At 49.0% G+C, this 10,366-nt stretch overlaps 2 protein-coding genes across 4 annotated transcripts in view; one reads left to right on the top strand and one right to left on the bottom strand.

Annotated features, from left to right (window-relative positions):
* Positions 1–444: 444 nt before the first annotated feature.
* On the bottom strand, positions 445–7,342 carry APEX2 (apurinic/apyrimidinic endodeoxyribonuclease 2). Of its 3 annotated transcripts, XM_036305590.1 has the most exons (6): positions 6,933–7,342; positions 5,848–5,931; positions 5,045–5,225; positions 4,356–4,502; positions 3,538–3,607; positions 445–1,722 (listed from the first exon to the last, which is right to left on the bottom strand). In XM_036305590.1, exons 1-6 carry the CDS (start codon positions 7,078–7,080, stop codon positions 814–816), a joined length of 1,539 nt encoding a protein of 512 aa, XP_036161483.1. In that variant the 5' UTR covers positions 7,081–7,342; the 3' UTR covers positions 445–813. The 3 variants fall into 3 exon arrangements, with proteins under 3 accessions (XP_036161483.1, XP_036161485.1, XP_036161484.1); XM_036305592.1 differs by lacking the exon at positions 5,045–5,225 and having other exon boundaries at positions 6,933–6,963; XM_036305591.1 differs by lacking the exons at positions 5,045–5,225; positions 5,848–5,931 and having other exon boundaries at positions 6,933–7,065.
* Positions 7,343–9,408: 2,066 nt separating this feature from the next.
* The window catches only part of PFKFB1 (6-phosphofructo-2-kinase/fructose-2,6-biphosphatase 1), a 49,191-nt gene continuing 48,233 nt past the window's right edge, over positions 9,409–10,366 (top strand). The window contains exon 1 of the mRNA XM_036305788.1: positions 9,409–9,540. Within this exon, the coding sequence (XP_036161681.1) occupies positions 9,513–9,540 (28 nt within the window). The 5' untranslated portion in view covers positions 9,409–9,512. The remainder of the gene's footprint in view (positions 9,541–10,366) is intronic.

Below are 10,366 nucleotides of genomic sequence, written 5' to 3'. Positions count from 1 at the left end.
GGCAATGCTCCCAATCTTCCCAGGTCACAGGACACAGAAAACATTTGCATGGCGTACTCGGGTAAACTAGTGATACTTGCCTACGAGGCAATCTTTCCTGACACTTGTGCAATTCTTGACCCTGGCTGGCAACTCTAAAGCTGAGACCCATTACTTTCCATCCCATAACCCATTTATGGCAGTTGTCAGACACACCAGTTGGGAAGTGTTGGTTGATAGCTATACAACCCACCTGAGCTTTCTGTCACACCACACCCACCTCCTCTGTCGAGCCAACCTCAGCAGTGCAGGGAACCCCTACAACTCAGCAGAGCCCTTTATGGTGAGCACCACTCCTCCTTCCTCCCCTCTTCCTGAGTTATACCACCAGGCGGCAGGCAGCTGGCAAACCCAGTATTGAGATAAGATCTCATGGAGCATATCCAAAACCTTCAAATGACATGGTACACTAAAACAAAGACGCAGACTTTATTGAGGCAGATACATTGCCTAGCAAGGAAGGAAAGGGTCTTAAAAGTTCCTGGAGCAACTGGTTCCTGTGTACTTCTTACAGGAAGGTAGAAATTGGGGTGGAGGACTGGGGTGCAGAATTAAGGCACAAGTGCTCACCAATGAGGAGCAAGGCTGGAAGAGAGAGGAGAGAGGCCTTAGAGGAGGAAGAGAAAGAAGAAACAGAAGGATCCCTGAAGAAGGTGGAGGAGGAGGAGGGGGTGGGGAAGGAGGCCTTGAGGGAGGAGGTAACAGCTTAGGAAGGTGCTGGCCTCAGTTCATGTACACGGCTGACCAGGCCAGATATCCCTTGCCTGGGTGGGCTCAGCTGGGCCTGCTCCAGAGGAAGAAGTTACAGCGAGAAGAGGGGTCAGTGGAAGGCCCCCGGGGCCTGGAACACATGTAGAAGTGGCGGCCCTCGTTGGGTCCTGCCTTCTTCACAGTTCGCATCACACATGGCTCCCCATGGCCCCCACAGACCGGCATGGGCAAGGGACCCCCCAGCACAGACTTCCAGAATGAGGTCCGTAGCTCCTTCTCATCCTTGGCCTCTGCATCCTTGGCCTGCCCCTCTACCCCTTTGCCCATCACCTTGTCTTCTGGGATCTTTGGAGTCACAAGGGCACGCAGGTTAGGAAGTTCCAAATTGGTAGAAGCTTGGAGACGGCTGGAGGATGGCTGGAAGTAGTTAATCAGTTTTTTTTGGCCTTTGCTGGAGCCAGCCCGACTTGGCCGAGGCCTGATCGAGCGTACATGGGCTTTGTTTTGGCGCCTCTGTCCCTGGGTTTGATTGCTGAGCTGCAGCACTGACTGCTTGGACACAGGCTCTTGTTTGGGATGGACTAGGAAATGAAGAATCTTGAGCTGGGTGCCTGAAAACTCAGGGAGGAAGCGGGTGCAAAGAGGAGGGCATTGTTTTGCTGGCACAGAAGATACGTTCAAGACTGCACCCACGGGGCAATGGTCAGAACCCATCACCTCAGGCAGCAGGAAGGAGTCCTGGAAGGTGTCTATAACCAGAGTCCTGTCTCCCAGCACATAGTCAATCCGGGAGCCATAGTTCAGGCGGCGGGCGCCAGTGATTGTTGACCAGCAGGTAAAGGCCCTCTCCTGCTTTGGATGGAAGCAGCGGTAGGTATCAATAAAAGCCCCTACGTGGGACCCACCCTGGCAATCCAGCTTACTGAGCAGGCCGTCCATCCACTTGCGTCCTGGGTCCTCTTCAAAGCATTCCTGGGGAAAGGGAAGGGGGACAAAGGGAAAGGCAGACTAGGTGCTGGAAGGGCCTTAGCTTCATTTTACAGACAAGAAAACGTAATCCAGCAACGCTGGGATTCCATTTCCATCCTTCCTCATTTGTTTATTTGCTTCATCAAAGCAATTCTTAGAATTGCTCACCAAAAGAATGGAAAATAGGAAGCTAAAGGTGGTTGCCTCTAAAAAGTAGGGCTAGGGCTAGGAGTTAAGAAGACTCCTGCCTTTTCATTTAAACCCTCTGGCACTATTTGGCTTCTCTTGTGTCAAAGCCCTCACTGACCATCCCTCACTCCTGAGCTCAGGGGCTCCAGAAATCCATGTCTGATTACTTCCTTTGACTCTGCTCCCCAGTTCATCCATCCATCCATCCAATTACCCCACCCACTCAATGCAACAAATGTTCAAAGAACACTGAGCAGGAGTAACCTAGGCAGAGGGTATTACAAATGAAGAGAACAGCCTCTGTGATGGGCCCCTGGAAGGAGGGGCCAGTATACCCAAACACCTGAGGGGAGGCCAAACTGAGGGCCAGAATACCAGCAGCTGATTACTAGAGTTCATGCCCTTAGACTAGGGGTGTGCCAGAGGAGACAGAGAAAACTGAAATTAAGCGATGATGTGGAGCCCGACAGGTGTGGCTCAGTGGTTGAGCTTCGACCTATGAACCAGGTCATGGTTTGATTCCCAGTCAGGGCACATGCCAGGTTGCGGGCTCAGTCCCCAGTGGGGAGCATGCAGGAGGCAGCCGGTCAATGATTCTTTCTCATTACTGATGTCTCTATCTCTCTCACTCTCCCTTCCTCTCTGAAATCAATAAAAATATATTTTTCAAAAAGAGATGTGGAGCTAGACTCTACAGTACTCGCTGGCCAATTGAATGTGAGAAGGGTAGAGGAGGGAAGAAGGACAATACTAACACAATTCCCAGGCTTCTGGAAAGAGCAACCAAGGGGATGATAGAGCCATTTTTAAAGATGAGAAGACTAGGAGAGCTGGTCTTGTGGGAAGTGGACATATTCTGCTACTTTGGACAGTGCCATGTGACCTGGTACTATTAATTCTCATTTGCTGGAAGAAAGAAGGTAGAAGGTGCACTTAGGATAGTTCTGAACCAAAAAAAAAAAAAAAAAAAAAAAGGTTCATGAGCAGGAGACAGAGTGTATTAGAAAAATGATTGGCCCTTGAATTCTGGCTCCCAAAGGAGCCCCATCTCTGGCCACTCACCTCCCTTCCCATGTCACCCCCTAAGAATGGGACTTGCAGCTCCCTATGCACACCAGGCAAATTCTCAACCTGCAGCCTTTTCTCATGCTAGAATGCTTTGGTGTCCTCGCCCCAAAGCTCTAATCTACTCATCTGTTAAGATTCAGACATTTTCAGATGCCTCCCCGATGCCCAGGCTGGCCCAGGAATCCCATTTCTGAGCTCCCTAGCTACCTGGACTGCCACCTCTGTCTCAGCCCTGAAGACACCATTCTATAAGTGGCTGGTCATGTGTCCATAGCCTACCACCACACAGAGAACTAACTCTGAGGGGCCAAGAGCCAGAACTGGGTGGTAACCTGGGTCACCATCATGTGACTCAGGCTAGGTCAAGGGTAGGGTCAGAAATGTCTACTGAATGAATAAACAATTCTCAGTGCTTTGAGAATAGTATTTCAAACTAAGTTCTGCTTTTCCATGAAGGAAGCTGCCCCTGGGCCAAAAACAAACAAAAAAAACCAGCACTGATTGGCTGGCTGAACAGAACCACAGTCCGGAGTGAGGTCAGGGGCATAGAGGGAGCCTTACCAGGTTGACTGCATCCCAATGGTCAATGGGGCGGTGCGCTGTGTTCAAGTCACCCAGAATGACCACATGGCTGAAAAACACAACAGTGGGATTGTCAACTGGGCATTCAAGTGAGGGAAGTAGTCCTGGCCCATCTACGTTCTCCTGGGCTCAAGAGCTCAGACAGGCCACCTCCCAAATTGAGGCCAAGGTGAGAACCAACAGCAACGCATAACAGCCTCCTTCTACAATCTCATTGTAACCTTGCTTCCCATTACTCTTAATCAACTCAATTCTGATCTCCAAAGGTGACACTGTTCCATCTGACATGACTGTCTGGCTGATCACCTCAGGGTATTTTTCTGGTCCTTCAAAGTTGAATTGGGGTACCACTTCTTCTAGGAAGCATCCCTTGATTACTCTAACACGCCCTCACTTTCCTGTCCTTCTCTGGGATAACACTTATTATTTGCTCCCAGGAATTTTATATTCCTCATCTCATTTCATTCTTAAAGCTATTCTGTGAGATAGGGATGCATACATACATTCGACAAAAGAGAAAAGAGAAGCAGGACTAGCCTTGGGGCTCGTAGTGAGTAAAAGGAGGAGCCAGAATATGTGCTCAGAGGTATTTGAGTACAAACCCTGTATTTGTGTTCCTTTCCCTGGTCCTCATAATCTTATAGAGCAGGGCCTATTCAAGTAGGCATGCTGGTGTCTGCCACTAGACTGAAAAAAACTCACAAGACGAATATCCCATTTCCTTTCCAATGGAGCCTGACATAGGCTGGGCACACAAGATAAACTCAAGGAAGCCTTGCTGCCCAAGCTTGCAGTACCTTCCAGCTGCCAGGAGGGCTTCTGCTCGGATCTGCAGCAAGCGATAGAAGCGCATCTTAAAGGTCAGCCGCTCAGGCCTCCCAGGGTCAGCATGGGGGCAGTACACGTTGATTATGGTCAAGATCTTCTCCTTACCATCCCAGGTGCTGGGGAGAACAAAATCCACCAAGAAAATGAGTCATTTTCAAGCCTCTCCTTCCCACACCTCAGGGCTTCCACTTAATGGTTCTCTGTGGGATGGGCGCAAAGAAAGGGGACAGAAAGAGATGAACAAGCTGACACACACAGGACTTGGGGACTGACGAGATTTGGCAAGAACAGGGCCATCTAGGCTGACACCCAGGTAAAGCAGGGGATGGTGCTGCCAGTCAAAAAGACAGGACACGCAGAATGAGAGCACCTTGGGGCAATGAGTTCAGCCTACGATAAATTGCTTTTGTTTGTGCCTGTGGAAATACGAGAGCTGAATCTCCCAGCCTTGCCCCCTGAAGAGATGGGGACTCAAGGCTCAGAGGGAACACGATTTACCCGGTGTCACACAGTGAGTAACCCAGCCAGGACCAGAGTCCAGGAAAGGCAAGTTTGGCAAGTTTCCTTTAGTGAATGCCTGTTTATAAAGGCTAGCCTCAGAATCACATGTAGAATAGAACCAGCAGTGCTCAGTGAGAGGGGGGAGGTGGGCTATTACCGGATCTTGTGCTGAGTGAGGAGGGCCCGGCCCTCATTATCCAGAGCCCGAAGCTCCTCTTGGCTGAACTCATCCATGTTTCCATAGCAACCCACGTCCCCATTCTGAGAGGCAAGGAGGCCACTCAGGCCTTCTTCAGCAGCCACTGGGGTGGCGCCATCCTTACAGAAGGTGGCTACACCTAGAGACAGACAGGGTATTTTGAGCAGGCCTGGTAGCCAACAGCCTGTTGCCCCCACACAAGTCACCTGAGTCATCTTCATCAAGTGTGGTTGTATCAACGCTTCTACCAATTCAAAGGCCATTGATAGCTCCCTAGAGCCTGGGGAAACTCTACTCAAACCCCGAAGTCTCAATTTCTTCATGTACAGCAGCTAATATTCTAAGTGTTGTACATGAATACGTGATAAGTGTTCAACTAGTGTTAGCTACTACCATTATCATGTGGACTCATTTGTGTAATCCTTATAATTACCTCAGGAGGTACGCATCATCCCCGTTTTCCAGCTGAGGCATAAAGAGATTAAGCAACTTGCCAAAGGGTACAGAGCTAGAAAATGAGCTAGGATTTAAACCCGGGCAGTCTGGCTCCAGAGCTCATACAATTAACCACCACACTATTGTGCTTCTGAGGTCCCACAGGATAATTTGACACATAAAATTTGACAAATAATTTTATGTGGCTTTGGCTCTATGGACTAAAAGCCTAAGTTTCTCAGTATCTTCTCATCAAAGATTGGAAAACCCTTTCTCCCTACCTGCTTTCATCACCAATTTAAAGTCCCCCCAAAACCCCCATTTACCAGAATAGCCACTCCGGTTGCGGCTGAAGCTGAAATAGGAGTTATAGCCCTCAATGATAGCCAGGGGCTCTGTCAGTGCATCCCCTGAAAAAAGATGTAAGATTATGTCAGAGATGAAACTAAGACCAGGACACATAAAGGCCTGGAATTACAGTTGTAAGGCCAATTCCTTGTACACATCAGAGTTGGAAAATAAAAGGAAGTATCTATGATTAGAGGAGGAGCCCGAAAGGTTAGGACTAGAGAGGGAACTGATATTGGAATTAGGAGGAGGGAACTATGGGATGGGAGGTGGAGAACTAGGTAGGAGGAGGGAGGTGACTAAGTGACAGGATAGAGCTGGGGGAGGGAAAAAGGGACCTGGGAGAGGGAGCTGGGAGTCTGGGCTGGGGGCAGGAGAGGGAATTAGAGTATCTGAACTGGAGATGGAAGGAAAAGCAGTTAGGGAATCTCAGAAGAGAATGTGGGGGAGGGGGCAGAGAAGGAATCAGGAGAGTGAGCTGGGGATGGGAGATGGATGGGAAGGAGAGGGAATTGGGAGGAATAAGCTTGGGATGGAACATGAGGGAAAAATGATGAGAGGCTCTGAGCTGGGGGGGGGGGGGGAATGGGAGGAGAGATAAGGGGAACCAGGGATCTAATTAGAAGGTATAAAAAGGAGGAAATTAGGGAGTCCGATCTGGGGCCAAAATGGGGTGGGAATGAAAGGGTCTGAGCTGGGGGCAGGGAGGAGTAACTGGGGAGTCTGACTTGGAAGTGAAGATGGACAGTGTGTGGGCAGGGAGAAAGTTATGGGGGCTGAGCAGGTGGGAGAATGAATGGGAATCAGAGGGTCTGAGCGAGGATGGAGGTTGCAAGGGGGGAGGGAATTAGTCTGCTGGGGACAGGAGAGATGAACTGGGAATTAGGAGATCTAGCTGAATTGAGAAATAGGAGTGTCAAGGGGAGGGGACCGGGGTTCTGAGAGGGTCTAAGAAGGGGAGGAGTCTAAAGACAGAAATAGAAGAGTGAAATGAGATGGAGCGGCGGGCACGTTAGCAGAAGGGGGAAAGTATGGTAGGGGTCTTGGATTCTTGAACGCTCACTGGTAACTTTAGTCTCCTGAAGACAGAGGATGTCAGCGTCCAGCTTGTCCAAAACGCGCGCCATGGCCATGGTGGTACAGCTGTTGGGCTCCTCCGCTTGCAGAGGGCTCCGAATCCCATTAATGTTCCAGCTCACCACGCGCAGCATTGTGACACCAAACCGCTAAAATCTTCCAGCCCGCGCCCAACCCGGGGACCAGAGAGTGGCAGGACTCCCCCAAGTCCCTCTGGCCCGGCCTTCGGGCGCCCAACCCGGGGACCAGAGAGCGGCAGGACTCCCCCAAGTCCCCCTGGCCCGGCCTTCGGGCGCCCAACCCGGGGACCAGAGAGCGGCAGGACTCCCCCCAAATCCCCCTGGCCCGGGCCTTCCGGCTTTCGGCGCGCACTTGCGCAGGCGTCCTCTGACGTGCCACGCAACGGTAGGACGCACGTGGGCGGGGCTTCAAGTCCCTCCGTTCCCATTGGCTACAGGAGAGGAAGCTGCAGGGGGCGGAGCGGACGTCTAGGAGGAATGAATGGCGGGAAAAAGGCCTCCGGTAGGGCTCCTGCTTCTCCCGCAGCACTTTATTTTTTTTTTTATCTTTATTGTTAAAAGTATTACATATGTCTTCTTTTCCCCCCATTGTCCCGCAGCACTTTAGCTCACGCATCCTAGTGTGACTGTGTTTCTGCTCTGCCCCAAAGTCCTTTCGATGTTTCCGATGACTTACAAATGCAGCGAAACCGTGCAGCCACCGAAGCTCCACCCCCAATGTGACAGCCCGCCTTGCCTGAAAGCAGACAGCTGTGGCGCTGGCGCCCTAGGAGCAGCTGACGTAACTGTGCTGCGAGGGAGGAAGGATGCGTGAAGGGAACTTTGACGCTGCCGGAGGGAGCACTAAGAAGCAATAAGACTTAGGAGAGGGCCCTGGCTTTATTGGGTGGGGAGAGTGGGAGGGAGGAGGCTGTCTCAAGTCTGCCCTGTAGCCATTATCTGTCTTGAGCCTTATAACATCCTAAGGACATGGCTGGACACATACATTCTCTTGGCTCCATTTCTCAGATGAGTAAAATTGAGGCCCAGAGAATTTAAGTGAGCTACCAAGCTCCCATGGCTCTTACATATGCATTATCTCATTTCATTTTCAGGACAACCCTTTAAGGGCCATTAAGACTAAGTAGGAGAGATTGAGTGAATTCACTTCATTCTTAGAGAAGTGATAGAGTTGGGATTCAAACCCTATCTTAATCAGCTCAAGAAATATTTTTTGGAGTAACTTTTTCCTAACCACCCACCTCCCCAGTTAGATCTTTCCCTCTAGGCCCTCACGGCACCCTATGGTCCATTCTGTCACAGCACTTATCACATTGCACAGCTACCATTGATTTCTATTTCTGTCTAGACTGCCAGCAACTTGAGAGCAATGAACATGTCTGATTCATCTTGTTAGTCCCATCCCCGAATATGGGGGATAACATATATTAGAGGAGTTAGTAGATATTTGTTGAATGAATAACAAAGAACAATAGCAATAACACCAACAGGTTAGTGACTTGATTTTTTTAAGTTAATTAATTTTATTGTTATTATTAATTATTATTATTTATTGTAATCCTCACCTGAGGATATTTTTTCCATTGATTTTTAGAGAGAGTGGAAGAGAGAGGGAAAGACAGAGAGAAATATCAATGTGAGAAAAACACATTGATTGGTTGCCTCCTGCACACACCCTGACCAGGGTCCAGGTCATGGAGGAGCCTGCACCAAAGTGCATGCCCTTGACTGGAATCAAACCTGGGACCCTTCTGAGCCAAACCCACTGACCCAAACCGGCTAGGACGTGACTTGTTTTTGAGAACACAAAAATAGAAATAATAGACATATACAATGTACAGGGAAAAGTGTAACTTAGGTTCCGCACCCAGAATTGCAGCATAATTATTTCTCCCCCCCCCCCCCCAGAATTTGATAGCCTTGGATTAATCATCCTCAATATCTGCAGACTCAAAGAGTTGCTTTTCCTACTGGAGGACTTAAAGGTTACCTTCCAGTTGTTGCCATCAGAAAACAGCTCTGCAATTAAAATTAAATATGTGCTGTTTTGAACTTTTCCATGCTTTGGTGGTTATTGGTTCAGGATTAAATCCCAGGAGTGGGATAATGAGGACAAAGGAAATGAACCTTTTTATTGCTCTTGCTTTATATTGCCAAATTACTTTCCAGTAAGGAATCATGCCTACTTACACTGAAGAACAATCTGAAATTTAGCCCCAAGGAAATGCATACAGATCTTGCCTGTCTCAGTTGCTGGTTTTAATTTTCCCATTCTGCAGTGGCTTGTTAATATTAGTTCTGACCTTTGGGGCAAGGTGAACACATGGTTAGCTTGAAGAGAAAAGGCTCTGGGTGGCTCGGGAACTTCTTTGGCAACTACAACAGCTGATATTTCAACAGAGCACACACACACCCCTCTTACCAAGGGTACTTCCCCAGCCTTCCCAGGGAACCAACGGAAGGCTCCAGGCTCCCTCTTTGACGCCACCCACTGGACCTGTTTGGGGGGTCTAAATAGAAGAGGACTGCGTGTCGGATAGTTACCAATGGAAGAAAAAACCTCTAAGAGAACAGGTAGGTGAAACAGGAAAAAAGAGTTACACAAATCCAAATCCGTTCTTTAGGCTGTCTGGAAAGTTTTGGGTTTTTTTTATTTGCATAGGTGGCCACTTGAAATGTGCATTAAAGGGTGTGGGAGAGTTGGGGAAAAGATGATATCTGTATCTATTTATAGATCTATCTATTTATCTATCTGTCATCCTTCTGATCTGTGTTTGTGGGACCCTGGCCCAAAAAGTCTCTCTGATTTGGTCTACTTCAGTTTTGAATGAACTGGGTGATAGAGATTATGTCTTTTACTTCCCCCAGTGTATGAGGTAGGGCTGGTTTGCCCTGGCACTTGGAACAAGCCTTTTAGCTTCTCTGGGCTTCAGTAGCCCCCTCAACTAAAATGGAAATTGAAGTTTCCTCAGAGGACTGTCTCTAGGTGAAGAGGAGTGGAAGGACAGGAACCAGAGCTATTTAGAGATATTTCAGGACTTCTATGCACTATGTGACATTAGTGATACTGCTTTTTCTGCAGTTTTGGCAGGCAATACAACTCACAACCCTCTTTCTGCTCTTCTCCCTGCGTGACTGTGGTCTGTGAAGAGCCACTCCTAAAACTAGGATGCAGTGAGCCTTGGACCCAACACATGGGGCTGAAAATAGTGGGAGATGGTGGGCCAAGGCAGTAGCTAAGAAAGAAGACGATCCTAGACTGCCGCCGCAGAAGACCTGATACTTATATATAGGCACCTGACCTGTAAGCATGTGGCCAATCTCCCCTCTGCACCCTAACCTCCCACAAATGCATTCACACCCACACGCTTCAAGAATTACCAATAGGAAAACCCCATTG

The sequence above is a fragment of the Myotis myotis genome, unplaced genomic scaffold, assembly GCF_014108235.1.
Source record: "Myotis myotis isolate mMyoMyo1 unplaced genomic scaffold, mMyoMyo1.p scaffold_m19_p_4, whole genome shotgun sequence".
Classification (NCBI taxonomy): Eukaryota; Metazoa; Chordata; class Mammalia; order Chiroptera; family Vespertilionidae; genus Myotis; species Myotis myotis.
This window is presented reverse-complemented; position numbering and strand designations above follow the sequence as displayed.